The 13,875-nt window shown below is 32.1% G+C and overlaps 1 protein-coding gene and 1 pseudogene across 2 annotated transcripts; one reads left to right on the forward strand and one right to left on the reverse strand.

The window, feature by feature from the left end:
* Positions 1–1,628: 1,628 nt before the first annotated feature.
* On the forward strand, positions 1,629–5,367 carry LOC114183038 (seed linoleate 9S-lipoxygenase-2). Its single transcript, XM_028069872.1, has 9 exons — positions 1,629–1,989; positions 2,095–2,384; positions 2,473–2,713; positions 2,826–3,143; positions 3,250–3,335; positions 3,447–3,548; positions 3,635–3,939; positions 4,041–4,304; positions 4,408–5,367. The coding sequence occupies exons 1-9, from the start codon at positions 1,731–1,733 to the stop codon at positions 5,159–5,161; spliced, it is 2,619 nt and encodes an 872-aa protein (XP_027925673.1). The 5' UTR covers positions 1,629–1,730; the 3' UTR covers positions 5,162–5,367.
* Positions 5,368–5,751: 384 nt separating this feature from the next.
* Positions 5,752–9,636, reverse strand: LOC114184430 (annotated as a pseudogene). Its single transcript, XR_003604590.1, has 9 exons — positions 9,328–9,636; positions 8,765–9,048; positions 8,430–8,667; positions 7,965–8,285; positions 7,761–7,846; positions 7,547–7,654; positions 7,125–7,429; positions 6,766–7,029; positions 5,752–6,656 (listed from the first exon to the last, which is right to left on the reverse strand). The product of XR_003604590.1 is annotated as a linoleate 9S-lipoxygenase-like (transcript).
* Between the last annotated feature and the right edge of the window lie 4,239 nt (positions 9,637–13,875).

The following is a 13,875-nucleotide window of genomic DNA, read 5'->3' on the forward strand; positions in this document are numbered from 1 at the left end:
ATTATTTATATATAGATTTATTATTAGAAAGATCTTATTTAACACACCTACCTCATTTTTCTAATTCAAGATTTTTTTTACAAAAATAATTCCTTCAAAATAAAAATAATTTTCTATTCAAAATTCAACAAATCTTCTGTAATTTATTTTAAAACATAATTGAATATAAAAAAATGATTATTATTATTTTTTAAGTTTACACTTACTAGAATTAAATTGCATTTGAGTTTCTTAACTACTAAAGATTTTTAACCATTATGCTCCAATTGATCCTGAGCTAAATTACATGTGATGAAGTTAAAAAAATAATGATGCAAGAGTACTTGTTGGGCTATTCTCATCTAAGTGGCCTTCAAAAATAAACAAAGACAAAGAAAATTATAAAAGGCTTTTTCTTTCTCCATCGCTATAATTTCTAAATGCACCTTCATAACTTTTAAAATAATCATTAATTAAGTAAATATATTATCAATTTTTCATACATAACAAATTAAATAAATAAATCTAACCCCTTTCATCTTAATTAAGATCGTCATTAAGACAGGTTGCGAAAAGATGGTTTATCAATAAAAACATTATGTGTAATCTATATTAAAGTTATATATTTTTAATGATAAAAAATTCTACGAGCAATTCTTATTAGGAATATTTTAATAACTCCACTCTTAACACTATTTTCACAACTCTCTTATATATAAAATTAAGTAAAAATAATTGAAATTTCTGCTACTTTTTCATGTTTCTACACCAGCGATATTCGCAAATAAAATATTTGTAAAAATGCAATCAAAATTAACTTGTAAACAGGGTTAATTTGAAAGTGATATTTAAAAACCAGAATAACATATCCATTAAGTTAGCCACAAAAGATATTAAAAAACTCAAAACACAAATTTTAATATAATTAATCAAATATGAAAATTTATTTAACTTAGCTTGGTCATGAACTAAAGCTTAAGAGTTTAAAGTTAAAATCAAAATCAATTTATTGTCACAGGAACTAAGAAGCAGTGCAAGTTACGTTATTCCAAGAACTTTGTACAAGATAATAATAATAATAATAATTTTTTTTTTTCATAATTTCTGAACAAATTTACCTCACTTATATCAAAAAATAAAATAAACAATTAGATAGAGATTTGTTTTAAAACTAAACACTAAACTAATAAAAAAAATAAACATAGTTATATTGCTTTAAATTCATGGAATTTAAAATTTTGAATGATCTCTTAATTTTAATACACTCTTTCTTCCAAGACCAATTAAAAATTAATATTTTTTACTTTTCCAGTTAACTCATCTTAAATTATTTTATATTTTAATATAAAAATATAATTTTATAAGGGTATTCGTGTATCACGACCCTAAATTCATTTGGGATGTGTCACCTTTCGAAAGCGTTCCGAATTGACACATGCACTTCACGTCAAACCAACCACATGCACAATCATTTACACTCTCTGTTCATTCAACCCTTTTGTCCTTTCTGCATGAATTCTATGTGACACCTTGCATTTTCAGGACTCCACATCCTTACCTACGATTATTCCCAAACTTCAACAAATTGCTTCATTAACATGTTACTACAATGAGTAATCATCCACACAATTAAGAATAGCTAGCTATAAATAGCAGAGATAGGTTGGTTGGTTTGCTCACAGCAGACACAGATTTTCCTCTTTTTCTCATTCTGGGAAAGAAAAACAGTGTTGTTGGTAGGTTTGGAAAAGATGTTTCAGGTTCCAGGAGTTCCAGGAGTCTCAGGAATCCTGAACCCAGGAGTGCATCGTCAGAACAAGATCAAAGGGACAGTGGTGTTGATGCGCAAGAATGTTTTGGACTTCAACTCTGTCGCTGATCTCACCAAAGGAAACGTTAGTGGAGTCATTGGAACTGGTCTCAACGTTATTGGTTCAACAGTTGATGGCCTCACTGCTTTCTTAGGCCGAAGTGTTGCTCTTCAGCTCATCAGTGCCACTAAATCTGATGGTTAAACAATTTCTTCTTCCTTTCTATTTTTTCCATCATCATCTATTACAACTGTATATCACTTTTTATTGATTTGGTGAGTTGATATTGTGTTATGTGTTGCAGAAAGTGGAAAAGGAAAAGTTGGTAAGGACACGTTCATTGAAGGGATCATTACTTCGTTACCAACTTTGGGAGCAGGAGAGTCTGCATTCTATGTTCATTTTGAATGGGACGAAAGCATGGGAATCCCTGGTGCATTTTACATCAAGAATTTCATGCAAGTTGAGTTTTACCTCAAGAGTTTGACTCTTGAAGACGTTCCAAACCATGGAACCATTCGCTTTGTTTGCAACTCATGGATTTACAACAACACCCTTTACAAAAAAGCCTTACGCATATTCTTTGCCAACAATGTATGTAGCTATTTATTTACATTGGAAATTCTTTGGTTAATTTCACACTAATTAAGAATTATAAAACTGGTTTAATGTTGTAACGTAGACTTATGTTCCAAGTGAGACACCAGCACCGCTTGTGCATTATAGAGAAGAAGAATTGAAGAACTTAAGAGGAGATGGAACAGGAGAACGCAAAGAACACGAGAGGATCTATGATTATGATGTGTACAATGATTTGGGTAATCCAGATCTCAATGAAAATTTTGCTCGTCCTACTCTTGGAGGCTCTTCCACTCATCCCTACCCTCGTAGGGGAAGAACTGGTCGATACCCAACAAGGAAAGGTTAGTCTTTTATGTTTTTTGTGATGTTATAACGTTGTTATATTATGTTTGTTTTTTCAGACGATTTAGTTTTTAATATACTGTTGTTTACTGATGAATTTGAACTGAACAGATTCGAGTTGTGAGAAGCCAGGCGAAGTTTATGTTCCAAGAGATGAAAACTTTGGTCACTTGAAATCTTCGGATTTTCTTGCATATGGGATAAAATCTTTATCTCAGTATGTCTTACCAGCGTTCGAATCTGTGTTCACTTTGAACTTGACCCCGAATGAGTTTAATAGCTTCCAAGATGTGCGTGACCTCTGTGAAGGTGGAATTAAGCTTCCCACAGAAGTAATTAGCACAATTAGCCCCTTACCAGTGATCAAAGAACTCTTTCGTACCGATGGTGAACAAGTTCTCAAGTTTCCAACACCTCACGTCATTCAAGGTCTGATAAACACACATACTTGACATCACAAACAAATGCAAAACTTATGTTTTGGACGAAATTTATGGTTCCATTTTGACAGAGATTTTACATGTTTATTGGGCAGTGAGTAAGTCAGCATGGATGACCGATGAAGAATTTGCAAGAGAGATGATTGCGGGGGTAAATCCCAACGTAATTCGTGGTCTTAAAGTGAGTTCATCAAATACTTGTTTCTAAAACAAATTAACAGACCAAATTTGATGTCCAAATATATTAAAAACTTGTTTTTTCTTGTGATATTTTCTTTATAATGAATGGCAGGAGTTTCCTCCAAAAAGCAATCTGGATCCTGCAACCTATGGTGATCAACACAGTAAGATAACAGCAGAGGTGCTTGATCTAGAGGGAAGCACAGTGGACGAGGTAAACATACTTTTGTACTAATTTTCCACTTATAAAGTAAAAAAACACGTTTGTTCTGATTTAAATGACTTTAATCTGTGGAACAGGCTCTTGCAAATAAGAGGTTATTTGTGTTAGATTACCATGATATCTTCATGCCATATATTCGGAGGATAAATCAGACTTATGCCAAAGCTTATGCCACAAGAACTATCCTTTTCTTGAAAGAAAATGGAACTCTGAAGCCAGTGGCCATCGAATTGAGTTTGCCACATCCTTCTGGGGACCAATCAGGTGCTGTCAGCCAAGTAATTTTACCTGCAAAAGAAGGCGTTGAAAGTACAATTTGGCTGCTAGCCAAAGCTTATGTAGTTGTAAATGATTCTTGCTATCATCAACTCATGAGCCATTGGTACAAAAGCTTTTCATTGCATTCCACAATTCAATCTCTGATATCTCTCAATATGAGATATATTATACTAAGTAAAGAATGAAATGTTTATTCTGTTACAGGTTAAATACTCATGCAGTGATTGAGCCATTCATCATAGCAACACACAGGCACCTTAGTGCGCTTCATCCAATTTATAAGCTTCTAACTCCTCATTATCGTGACACCATGAACATCAATGCACTTGCCAGACAGTCTCTAATCAATGCTGATGGCATCATAGAGAAATCCTTTTTGCCCTCAAAGTATTCTGTGGAGATGTCTTCAGCGGTTTATAAGCATTGGGTTTTCACTGATCAAGCACTGCCTGCAGAACTTATCAAGAGGTTAGTAAATATCTAAGATCCAAAGTAGTAAAACTAATGGTTTATATTTTGTTGCAAAATATAATGATGCATGTAATGAAAGTACATATTTTGATTGGTTCAGAGGAGTGGCAGTTGAGGATTCATCAGCCCCACATGGACTTCGTCTCTTGATAGAAGACTACCCTTATGCTGTTGATGGACTAGAGATATGGGCTGTGATTAAGTCATGGGTTCAAGAGTATGTGTCAGTGTACTATGCAAAAGATGATGATGTCATATCTGATTCTGAACTCCAACATTGGTGGAAAGAGGCTGTGGAGAAAGGACATGCTGATTTGAAAGACGAAGCATGGTGGCCTAAGTTGCAGACACTTGAGGAGCTTGTTCAAATCTGCACCATTATCATATGGACTGGTTCAGCCCTCCATGCAGCTGTTAATTTTGGTCAATACCCTTATGGAGGTTTCATTCTGAACCGTCCAACTTCTAGTAGAAGGTTGCTTCCTGAGAAAGGCACACCAGAATATGAAGAAATGGTGAAGAGTCATCAAAAGGCCTATTTGAGAACAATTACATCAAAGTTTCAGACTATGATTGATCTTTCTGTGATAGAGATATTGTCAAGGCATGCCTCTGATGAGGTTTACCTTGGCCAAAGGGAAAACCCACATTGGACCTCTGATTCCAAAGCGTTGCAAGCCTTTCAAAAGTTTGGGAACAAACTGAAGGATATTGAAGAAAAACTTGGAAGCAAGAACAAAGATGAGAAACTGAGAAACCGATTTGGACCAGTTGAATTGCCATACACTTTACTTCATCCTACCAGTGGGGAAGGGTTGACCTTCAGGGGAATTCCTAATAGCATTTCCATCTGAGTCAGCCTGTGGTTTCACTTTAGTTTTTGTGTTGTACTTCCTTCCAATAAAAGAAGATGCAAGGCTAGAGATCCAATAAACCTTGCATCTTGTCGAATGTTTTAATAATCTTGTGTTGCTTGTGTGTTTGAATGTTGAAATTCAGCACTTAATCTGGTTTTTGTTTGAAAATAATGGCAGTACCGAGTATTGTTAGTTTGTGTTTAGTTTCTGTCAGAATTTGTAATATACCTTTTGCAGATTGCGTAGCACAAAAGTTGATGTTATCAGTAATCTTTTTTATCATACTGACATATAGAATACAAAAAGCATATAAGAAATATAAATGACTACTATTAAACACAAATGAAGATAAATATAAGAATAACTTTTAAAATAATTAAAATTGTATTTTATTATATTAGATTAAATTAGAAAATAAAATATGGGTTTATGAAAAGTAACACAGATGTCAGTATAACACACAAAAGTATGTGTGTCGGAGGGTAGCTTTTTGTTTGCATTGTTATATTGTTAATGGTAGGACTTGAACCTGACGAATGGTTTCTAAGAATACGAAATAAGTTTCTTTTCTGGTTTGCATCACAATAGAATCATGGAAACACAAATTTCATTATTAATAACAAATACAAGTAGGAACTCGAAATACATAGTTAAACATAAAACAGTGATGAAGGAAATAGATTTCCTCTATTTCACATTTATTTAAAACTAGGGAAGCTCAACAACCATAGAACCCTTAGATAGAGATACTGTTGGGTATTCCTCTGAAGGTCAATCCCTCCTCGCTGGAAGGAAAGAGAAGAGTGTAAGGCATTTTAGCTGGCCCTGTGCGGTTTCTCAATGTCTCATCATTGTTCTTCTGCACAAGCTTTTGTTCGATCTCTGCAAGCTTCTTCCCGAACCTCTTAAAGGCCTCCAATGGCCCAGCATCAGAAGTCCAAAAGTCACCACCATCTCTCTCTCCAAGGTAGAACTCATCAGATGCATGCCTTGACAATATCTCTATAACTGTAAGGTCAATCAGGGTCTCTTTCTTCGCAGTTATAGTTCTCAAAACTCCTTCTCCGGATTCTTAGCCAGCGCATCATACGCAGCAGAACCTTTCTCAGGCATGAATCTTCTGCTAATAGTTGGCCTGTTCAGGATCAAACCACCATATGGATATTGTCCGAAGTTCACAGCTGCATGAAGGGCTGAAGAAATCCAAATGAGGGTGGTGGAGACTTCAACCAACTCTCCACGTGTTTGCATCTTTGGCCACCATGCCTTATCTTTCAAATCACCATGACCCACCTGAACAAGTTCTTTCCACCACGCTTGGAGTTCAGGGTCCTTTTGAAGTGCCTCATCTGATTTGTAGTAGAATGCAACATACTCTTCCACCCAGGATTTGATGGCATCCCATATCTCCAACCCATCAGAAGCATAAGGATAATCCTCAATCAAAAGCTTAACACCGTGTGGAGCAGATGGATCTTTAACTGCAACTCCTCTGACCACCCAAATAACATTCATTAGCATCACAATTATATAAATCCTGAGACCTTCTTTTGCAGAAGATACAATACTAACTTTTTGAAATCCTGTAAAAGATTACTCACCTCTTGACAAGATCATTGGGTAGTGCTTGATCAACGAAAGACCAGTCCTTGTAAATCACAGCAGACATTTCCAGAGAGTACCTACCCCATAAGAATGTTTTCTCTATAATACCATCTGCGTTGACCAAGGACTTGCGGGCAAGTGAATTAATGTTCATGGTGTCACGGTAGTGAGGGAACAGGAGTTTGTAAACAGGGTGAACCACACTCAATTGCCTGTTTGTTGCTATGACGAAAGGCTCAACGACTGCATGAGTGCTTAGCCTGTCATCCATGTTATTATGTGAATGTCATTTTATTCATAAATACATTAACAAAATTAACTGCATGGATCTCATTGTGATTTGAAAATATCATACCAATGGCTAACGATTTGATGGTAGCACGAATCATTCACAACAACATAAGCCTTTGCCAGTAACCAAATGTAAGCTTCAACTCCCTCGTATTGAGGCACATAAACTTCACTGAGAGGACCAAACTCGTCACCCTGTCCATGTGGCTTACTTAACTCAATGGCCAATGGTGTCAATGTCCCGTCATCTTTCAAGAAAAATATGGTTCTTGTAGCATAAGTCTTTGTGGTAGAAGAATTGATCTTCCTCAGATATGGGATCAGATAGTCATGGTGATCTAAGATGAACAACTTATTGTTCTCGATAGCCTGTTCAACCAAGTATAATTAATTACTTTCTATTCACCAGATTCAAATAAAGAAAATTAGAAACCAAACATACACAAAGCAATTGCAGAAACAATTGGATACTCATATCATCATTACCTGCTCAACAGTGAGTCCGCCTAATTGAGGCTCCAAGTGCTCTTTCGTTATTATAGAGGTATGATCACCAAAGGCTTGAGTGTCTAGCTTGCTACGTGGTGGGAATTCCTAGAACAAATTTAACACCCAATGAGTAATCTCAAATTTGTCAGGAAAATCCAACCTTTTTGGTTACATGTAGCTTTTAACCAATCAACTTTGAAATTAAGCTTACCTTAAGAATCTTAATGACATTAGGATTGACTCCAGCAATGGTTTCTCTTGCAAATTCAGCATCAGTCATCCATGCAGACTTATCCACTGCATCAAATAAGAATAGTTCAAAAGTCCATCCACGTGATTGAATGTTGAATGAAAAATAGGAGTACGTTGCTAATAAAGATGTGATTTTTCTTCTTATTCAACACGTGCAACATACCTTGCATGACTTTAGGTGGTGGATATTTGAGGAACTGTTCACCATCAGATCGAAAAATTTCCTTGACAATTGGTATAGGAGCGTATTTGCTGAGAAAGCTGGTAGGCAATGTAACTCCACCGTCATAGAGCTTGTGCACTTCAGCGAAACTATCAAACTCAAGGCTCAAAATATTTCCATCGAACGCATCGGTCAACACTGGTAACACATCTTGGGACACAGATTTCAATGCATAAGCAAGAAAATCGGATGACTTCAAGTGACCAAATGCTTCATCTCTTGGAAGGTAAACAAAGTCACTGGGCTTCTCACTGGCAGGATCTGTTAAGCCAAACACATTATATATGTTAACATCCTAGGAGAGTAATTGCTGTAATGAAAGAACACCCTTAACCCATCAAGTTATGCCAAAGCAAAAAGCATGAAAAGTGTATATATTAGAATAGAAATGAATAAGTGGATAACCTTTTCTGGTTTTGCCTCTTCCAGTTCTTCCTCTACGAGGGTATGGTAAGACAGAACCTCCAAGAACAGGGCGAGCATAGGCGTCACTTTTATCTGGGTTGCCCAAGTCATTGTAGACATCATAATCATAAATCCTATCATATTCCTGTCGTTCTCCAGTTCCATCGCCTCTTACAACCTTCAATTCATCTTCTCTGTACTTCACAAGTGGGGCTGGTGTGTCGCCAGGAAGATACGTCTGCATTATTGTATGATCAATAACTTAGTTTTTTTTTTATCTATGTGGTGTCTTAAAGATGAAAAACAAGAAGAAAGAATTATATGAAGTAGCTTACGTTGTTGGCAAAGAAAATGCGAGGTGTTTTGTATTTAGTATTATTGTAAACCCAGGAGTTGCATACGAAGTGAATGGTTCCGTGGTTAGGAATGTCTTCAAGAGTGAAAGACTTGAGGTAGAACTCATTCGTCATGAAGTTCTTAATGTAAAATGCTCCAGGAATTCCGAAGTCACTGTCCCATTCAATGTTAACATCGTATGCTTCTTCTCTCGCACCCAAGGTTGGCAGAGATATCTGCCCCCTTAACTTTGTAGCAGTTCCAACTTTTCCTTTTCCTTGTCCTATCAAATTTCACACAAAATTTAACATTTTCGAATTCATTCTCACATCAATCTTACAACAAAAATTACAAAACCAAATAAATATACTTATACTTTATTGTACGTGGCATGTATCTATATCCTTCGGCCAATAAAAGTATTCAATCGTTTTAACATAATTATCTTAACAATGCGATCATCCAGCATTATTAAATGAAAGTTCAAAAGATGTTAAGGAAGTTGTTGTTTAGAGTGTGTGAGAAGATATAGAAAAGAAGAAGAAGTGAAGTAAGTAGTTACCATCAGCCTTGGTGGAACTGATGAGCTGAATGGAGATGGAGGTAGCGAAAGCTGTAGCAGCGTCGAGTAAACTTCCGGCGAAATCCAAGGCGCTGTCAATAACGTTGGTAGGGTTGAGGATGCTGTTGATGTCCAACACATTCTTTCGCATAAGCACCACAGTACCCTTAATCTTCTGCTTATTGTTTCCGAATATCCCTCCGATTAGCGACATCTTTTCAACTTCTTCTTTTTTTCAACCAAACACTCTTCTTCTGATTAATATGAACAACACAACCAAATACTCCTTCCTATTTATACACATCCACGTCCAACTCTCTAACATACCAAAACATGTGTTTCATTTTTTAGTCTTTTCCCCATTCAAATCATGATTAAGCCATGTGGCGGACCTAACCACCATATCATAAACCAGTTTAACATTATTAATTGTTCTTTTATCTTTTCCCAACTCGACTCTATTACTCTTAATATTATACTAATTAATCAATCTCCTCGTTAATCTACAATACTGTTCGCTTTTATTCCGTCTATGTAGAAAGATAATCCCAAAAGGACCATCATTACCGGTGGGAATCATTTCTACCCTTACACAACTTGCTGTTCAAGATTTTTTTTTTTTTTTTAAGTCCAATCTAATCGAAAAATATTTTAATATCAATTCAGATTGGATCTTCTATTTTTCTTTTTACTCAAAATCTCGATGCAAATCAATAACTATTATTAACTTATGCACAAATTTTAACAAAGATTATTTGCTGTCAATTATTGATCAGTTTTAATAGTATTTTGTTTGTACACAAGCTGATAACCAGTTTTATGTGTTATATCATACATGGTTTAGGCTATAACTGGATAAGGTGTATTGATAATAGTTTATCTTTGCTGTAATTTTGTATTGAGGCACGTGTTTTATTATAACTATTTCAAGTTATTTATTATCTTATTATAATTACGTGTAGACTATTTTGGTCATATATGTATGCCTATTAAAATATTTTGGTAATTTTTGTGAACTTTTAATATGATTTTTTTCTTAATTTATTGAAGGAGTTATTGGTAAGATAAAATATTATTTTGTTTCGCGACATCTAATAGTTTCACATTATTTACGAATCAAGGTCAAAGACAATTTAAAAACATCTTACTTTTCAATTTTTTGAGAAATTTTTTAAAGATAAGATCATGTTAAAAATCTAATTTCTAAAACTGACAATACATGGAATGTGATGATTGACCCTAAACTCTAAACCATGATAGAATATTATTTCAACGGACTTGAAATTTGAACAATATTTATTTTTATAATTTCAAATCTTAAATTTTATGTATTATATTTGATATTCTAGTATATCCCAAAGGAAGGGAGCTATTAGAAGATTTATCTCTTAACCTTACATATGTTGCAAATAGTTTATTAATCTTTTAAAAAGAAAAATAGAAAATAAGACTTATAGACTAGTTCTCTTATATATATTTTTTTTTAATTTTTTTAACTTATTTACACTATAATTCTAATTGATAAAAAAATATGTTTATTTGATTTAGAATTATTTTTAAATAAATTTATTCAAACATGTATATTATATTTAATTAAACTATCAAAATTATACACTTAATGAAAATTTAAGAAATCAAACCTTTTTTATTTAATAGTAGTAAACTTTAATTTTTCAATAACGAAAAATCTTATTTGTGTTGATATCCACGTCTATCTTTTTCAATCCGATTAAGAAAATTAAGCAACTAATTTCAAAAAGAATTATAATTTTATCCTCTCATTAGATTAGATGTTGATGAAGATGTCTAGCTTTCAATTTAATTAGGAAAATTCAACTGATTTCAAAGAATTATAGTCTATTGTTTCATTTAGGATTGACCTAGATCTAAGCTGAATGGATAACAATTGAGGAGATCCAAAGGTTGAGGAAGTTCAACCAATTTAGGAAACTATAAAGAAGAAGAAAGACTTGATTAATTACTTTCCTAAATAAATTATTTTATTAATTTTTCGACCGTAATAAATCATAGTATAAATTTTCAAAGTCCGATACTTTTAAAGTATCAAATTTATGATATTTTTATTTTTAAAATAATTGTAATAACGCACATATATTGAGTTAGTTAGGCTTTAATTTAATTAACAATATATTTCAAAGTATGTGAGTTAGTTTTAGATTTTATTAGAGTAATAATTGGTTTAAGTTGATAAATAGAAAAGGAAGTGAGCTTAATTAGTGACTCAAAGATGTGTAAATAATGAATATGTTTCTTTTTATTACAACACACAAATTTCTTCCCTCTTCATATTGGAAATTAAAACACACACAAAAGAAATTTTTATTTCTAATTCTTATCATTCTATCTTTGTTGAGTTGAGAATCTTTCTGAAACATCATTTGTTTCCGTATAACATGTGATTATCACAATTAAAAAATAGATAAATGATTTTTAACAACTTTATTTTATACCATAAAGTAACATCTTCTAAGTAACTTCTCATTTTTCTATTTTTTCATTTATTTATATTCCAAAACCATTTAGAAGATGACATATTAGATTATAAGAGAGAGTCGTCAAAATATCATTCTCCTAAAAAATAACACAACAAATACATGGGATAAGAAAATAGACCACTTTTATTCTTAACTATTTTCTAGATCCATATAATTTGTTTCTTTATTCTTAAATTTTAATATTTTCTTCTACAAGTCCCCATGCATATCTAGGTTGTTCAATGAAAAATGATTTTTGTGTAATGGTGTCTTTAAAATTTTGAGGATGTCAAATGTATACTAAAATTGGAAAGTATTGTCTTTATTTGCGATGGGTTTGAAGTTATTTGCGATGTATCTAATATAGCTTAGATTAGGATTCTTGAAGTGATCCCCTCTTTTTCTTTGACCTCTATTTTCATTAAGATACAAGGTAAAGAAAAATAACTATATTTCTAACTAGGTGTTGAATTATGATTTGTATGTAAAATTTATGAATCAAATTATATAATTTCATTGAAATATTTAAATTGGATTTTTTTTCTATTGACGTTGATGAATTATGATTTAATTGCGATCATTGTATAAGATTTATTCTTCAACTTTTGCAATGGATGAATCGGAAGTGGAGTATGTTATATGATATGACATGACATAAATGGATTTGCTAAGGTGGATTGATGCTATATGCTTAAATTTTAGTTAAGGACATGTTAAATAAAGTTGTTTCAAAAATGATTTTAATAAGTTCAAATTTAATCATTAAAAAAATTTCAAATTATCAGTGAAATTTTATCGATAAAAAAGATGTCAATGAATATATGTTCTAATTTATAATATCATCTTTCTTTACTCTCTCCTAATGAATAGTTTCAAAATTATGACACTCTAAAATAATGTTTTTTTTTCAATATATATATATATATATATATATATATATATATATATATATATATATATATAATGGTATAATACTTTTATTTTGTTTTTAATGATTCCTTGTATATACTACAAAGTTTCAATACAAGACACGTGCGAAAGAAAGCATATTCAAAACAAGACATACAAAATAAAAAATAAAAAGATATATTTTATGTATATAATTAAATTATAGTATTTTGCTTTTACATTTTTTTATTAGTTATAATGTAAAATTATATTAAAATTAAATGACATAATAAAAATAATGTGGAAGATCAATCGTGACTAATACATCTCTTGTATGGTCTTGCAAGAATTTGGATTTTCTACTGGTTTTTCTATCTTATTTTTCTGTTGTGTCTTCAAAATACACTGGTGGTTCATTAATTTTAAAAATTTAAAATATATTAAAGTTATCTTTAAAATACCAAAACAATGTGTTTTTTAATACTTAGCAGAAGACCGCACAAAAAAAATTCAGTAGAAAAATCATACTCCTTTTAAAATTTTTGATTTTCTTTATCTCTATTTTAGGTTTCTCTCAATTTATGAATATGATATATATTAAAGAATGGTGTATGAATAAGATACTCATCATCAATATTACATCCCGTTATTATAATAATAATTATATTTATTACAACATCTTATCATCATTACTGATTCTAAGCACTCATATCTTTAGTTATTAATTCTAACATCATGACTATTAATAGTTTCGTCATTATTACTGCCTTTAATACGATTTATCATTATTATGTTACTATCGTAATGCTTAGTTTTGTCTTATTTAATTATTCTCTTATCGTATTTGTATATGTTAATCAAGAACCCAATTCAAATTACTTTGGAATGAATAAGAAAATTGTGAATCTGGAATTGAGTCCTTTACAATGTTCATGAGTTAAGTACTATTAATAGGTTGGCGTTTAATTAAATATAAGGTCCACCATGTGGCATGATCATATATGGAAAACATCTCCCGTATGAATGAGCAAAAGCATTAATTTCTTAAATTATTATTTTAATTATATTATATAATTGACAAATTATTAGTTCTAAATTAAAATTTTATAAATAAACTAATTCATGAAAGTAAGAGTATTTAATTAAATATTTATTAAGTGCTTCG

Source organism: Vigna unguiculata, chromosome 5, assembly GCF_004118075.2.
Source record: "Vigna unguiculata cultivar IT97K-499-35 chromosome 5, ASM411807v1, whole genome shotgun sequence".
In the NCBI taxonomy this organism is placed as follows: Eukaryota; Viridiplantae; Streptophyta; class Magnoliopsida; order Fabales; family Fabaceae; genus Vigna; species Vigna unguiculata.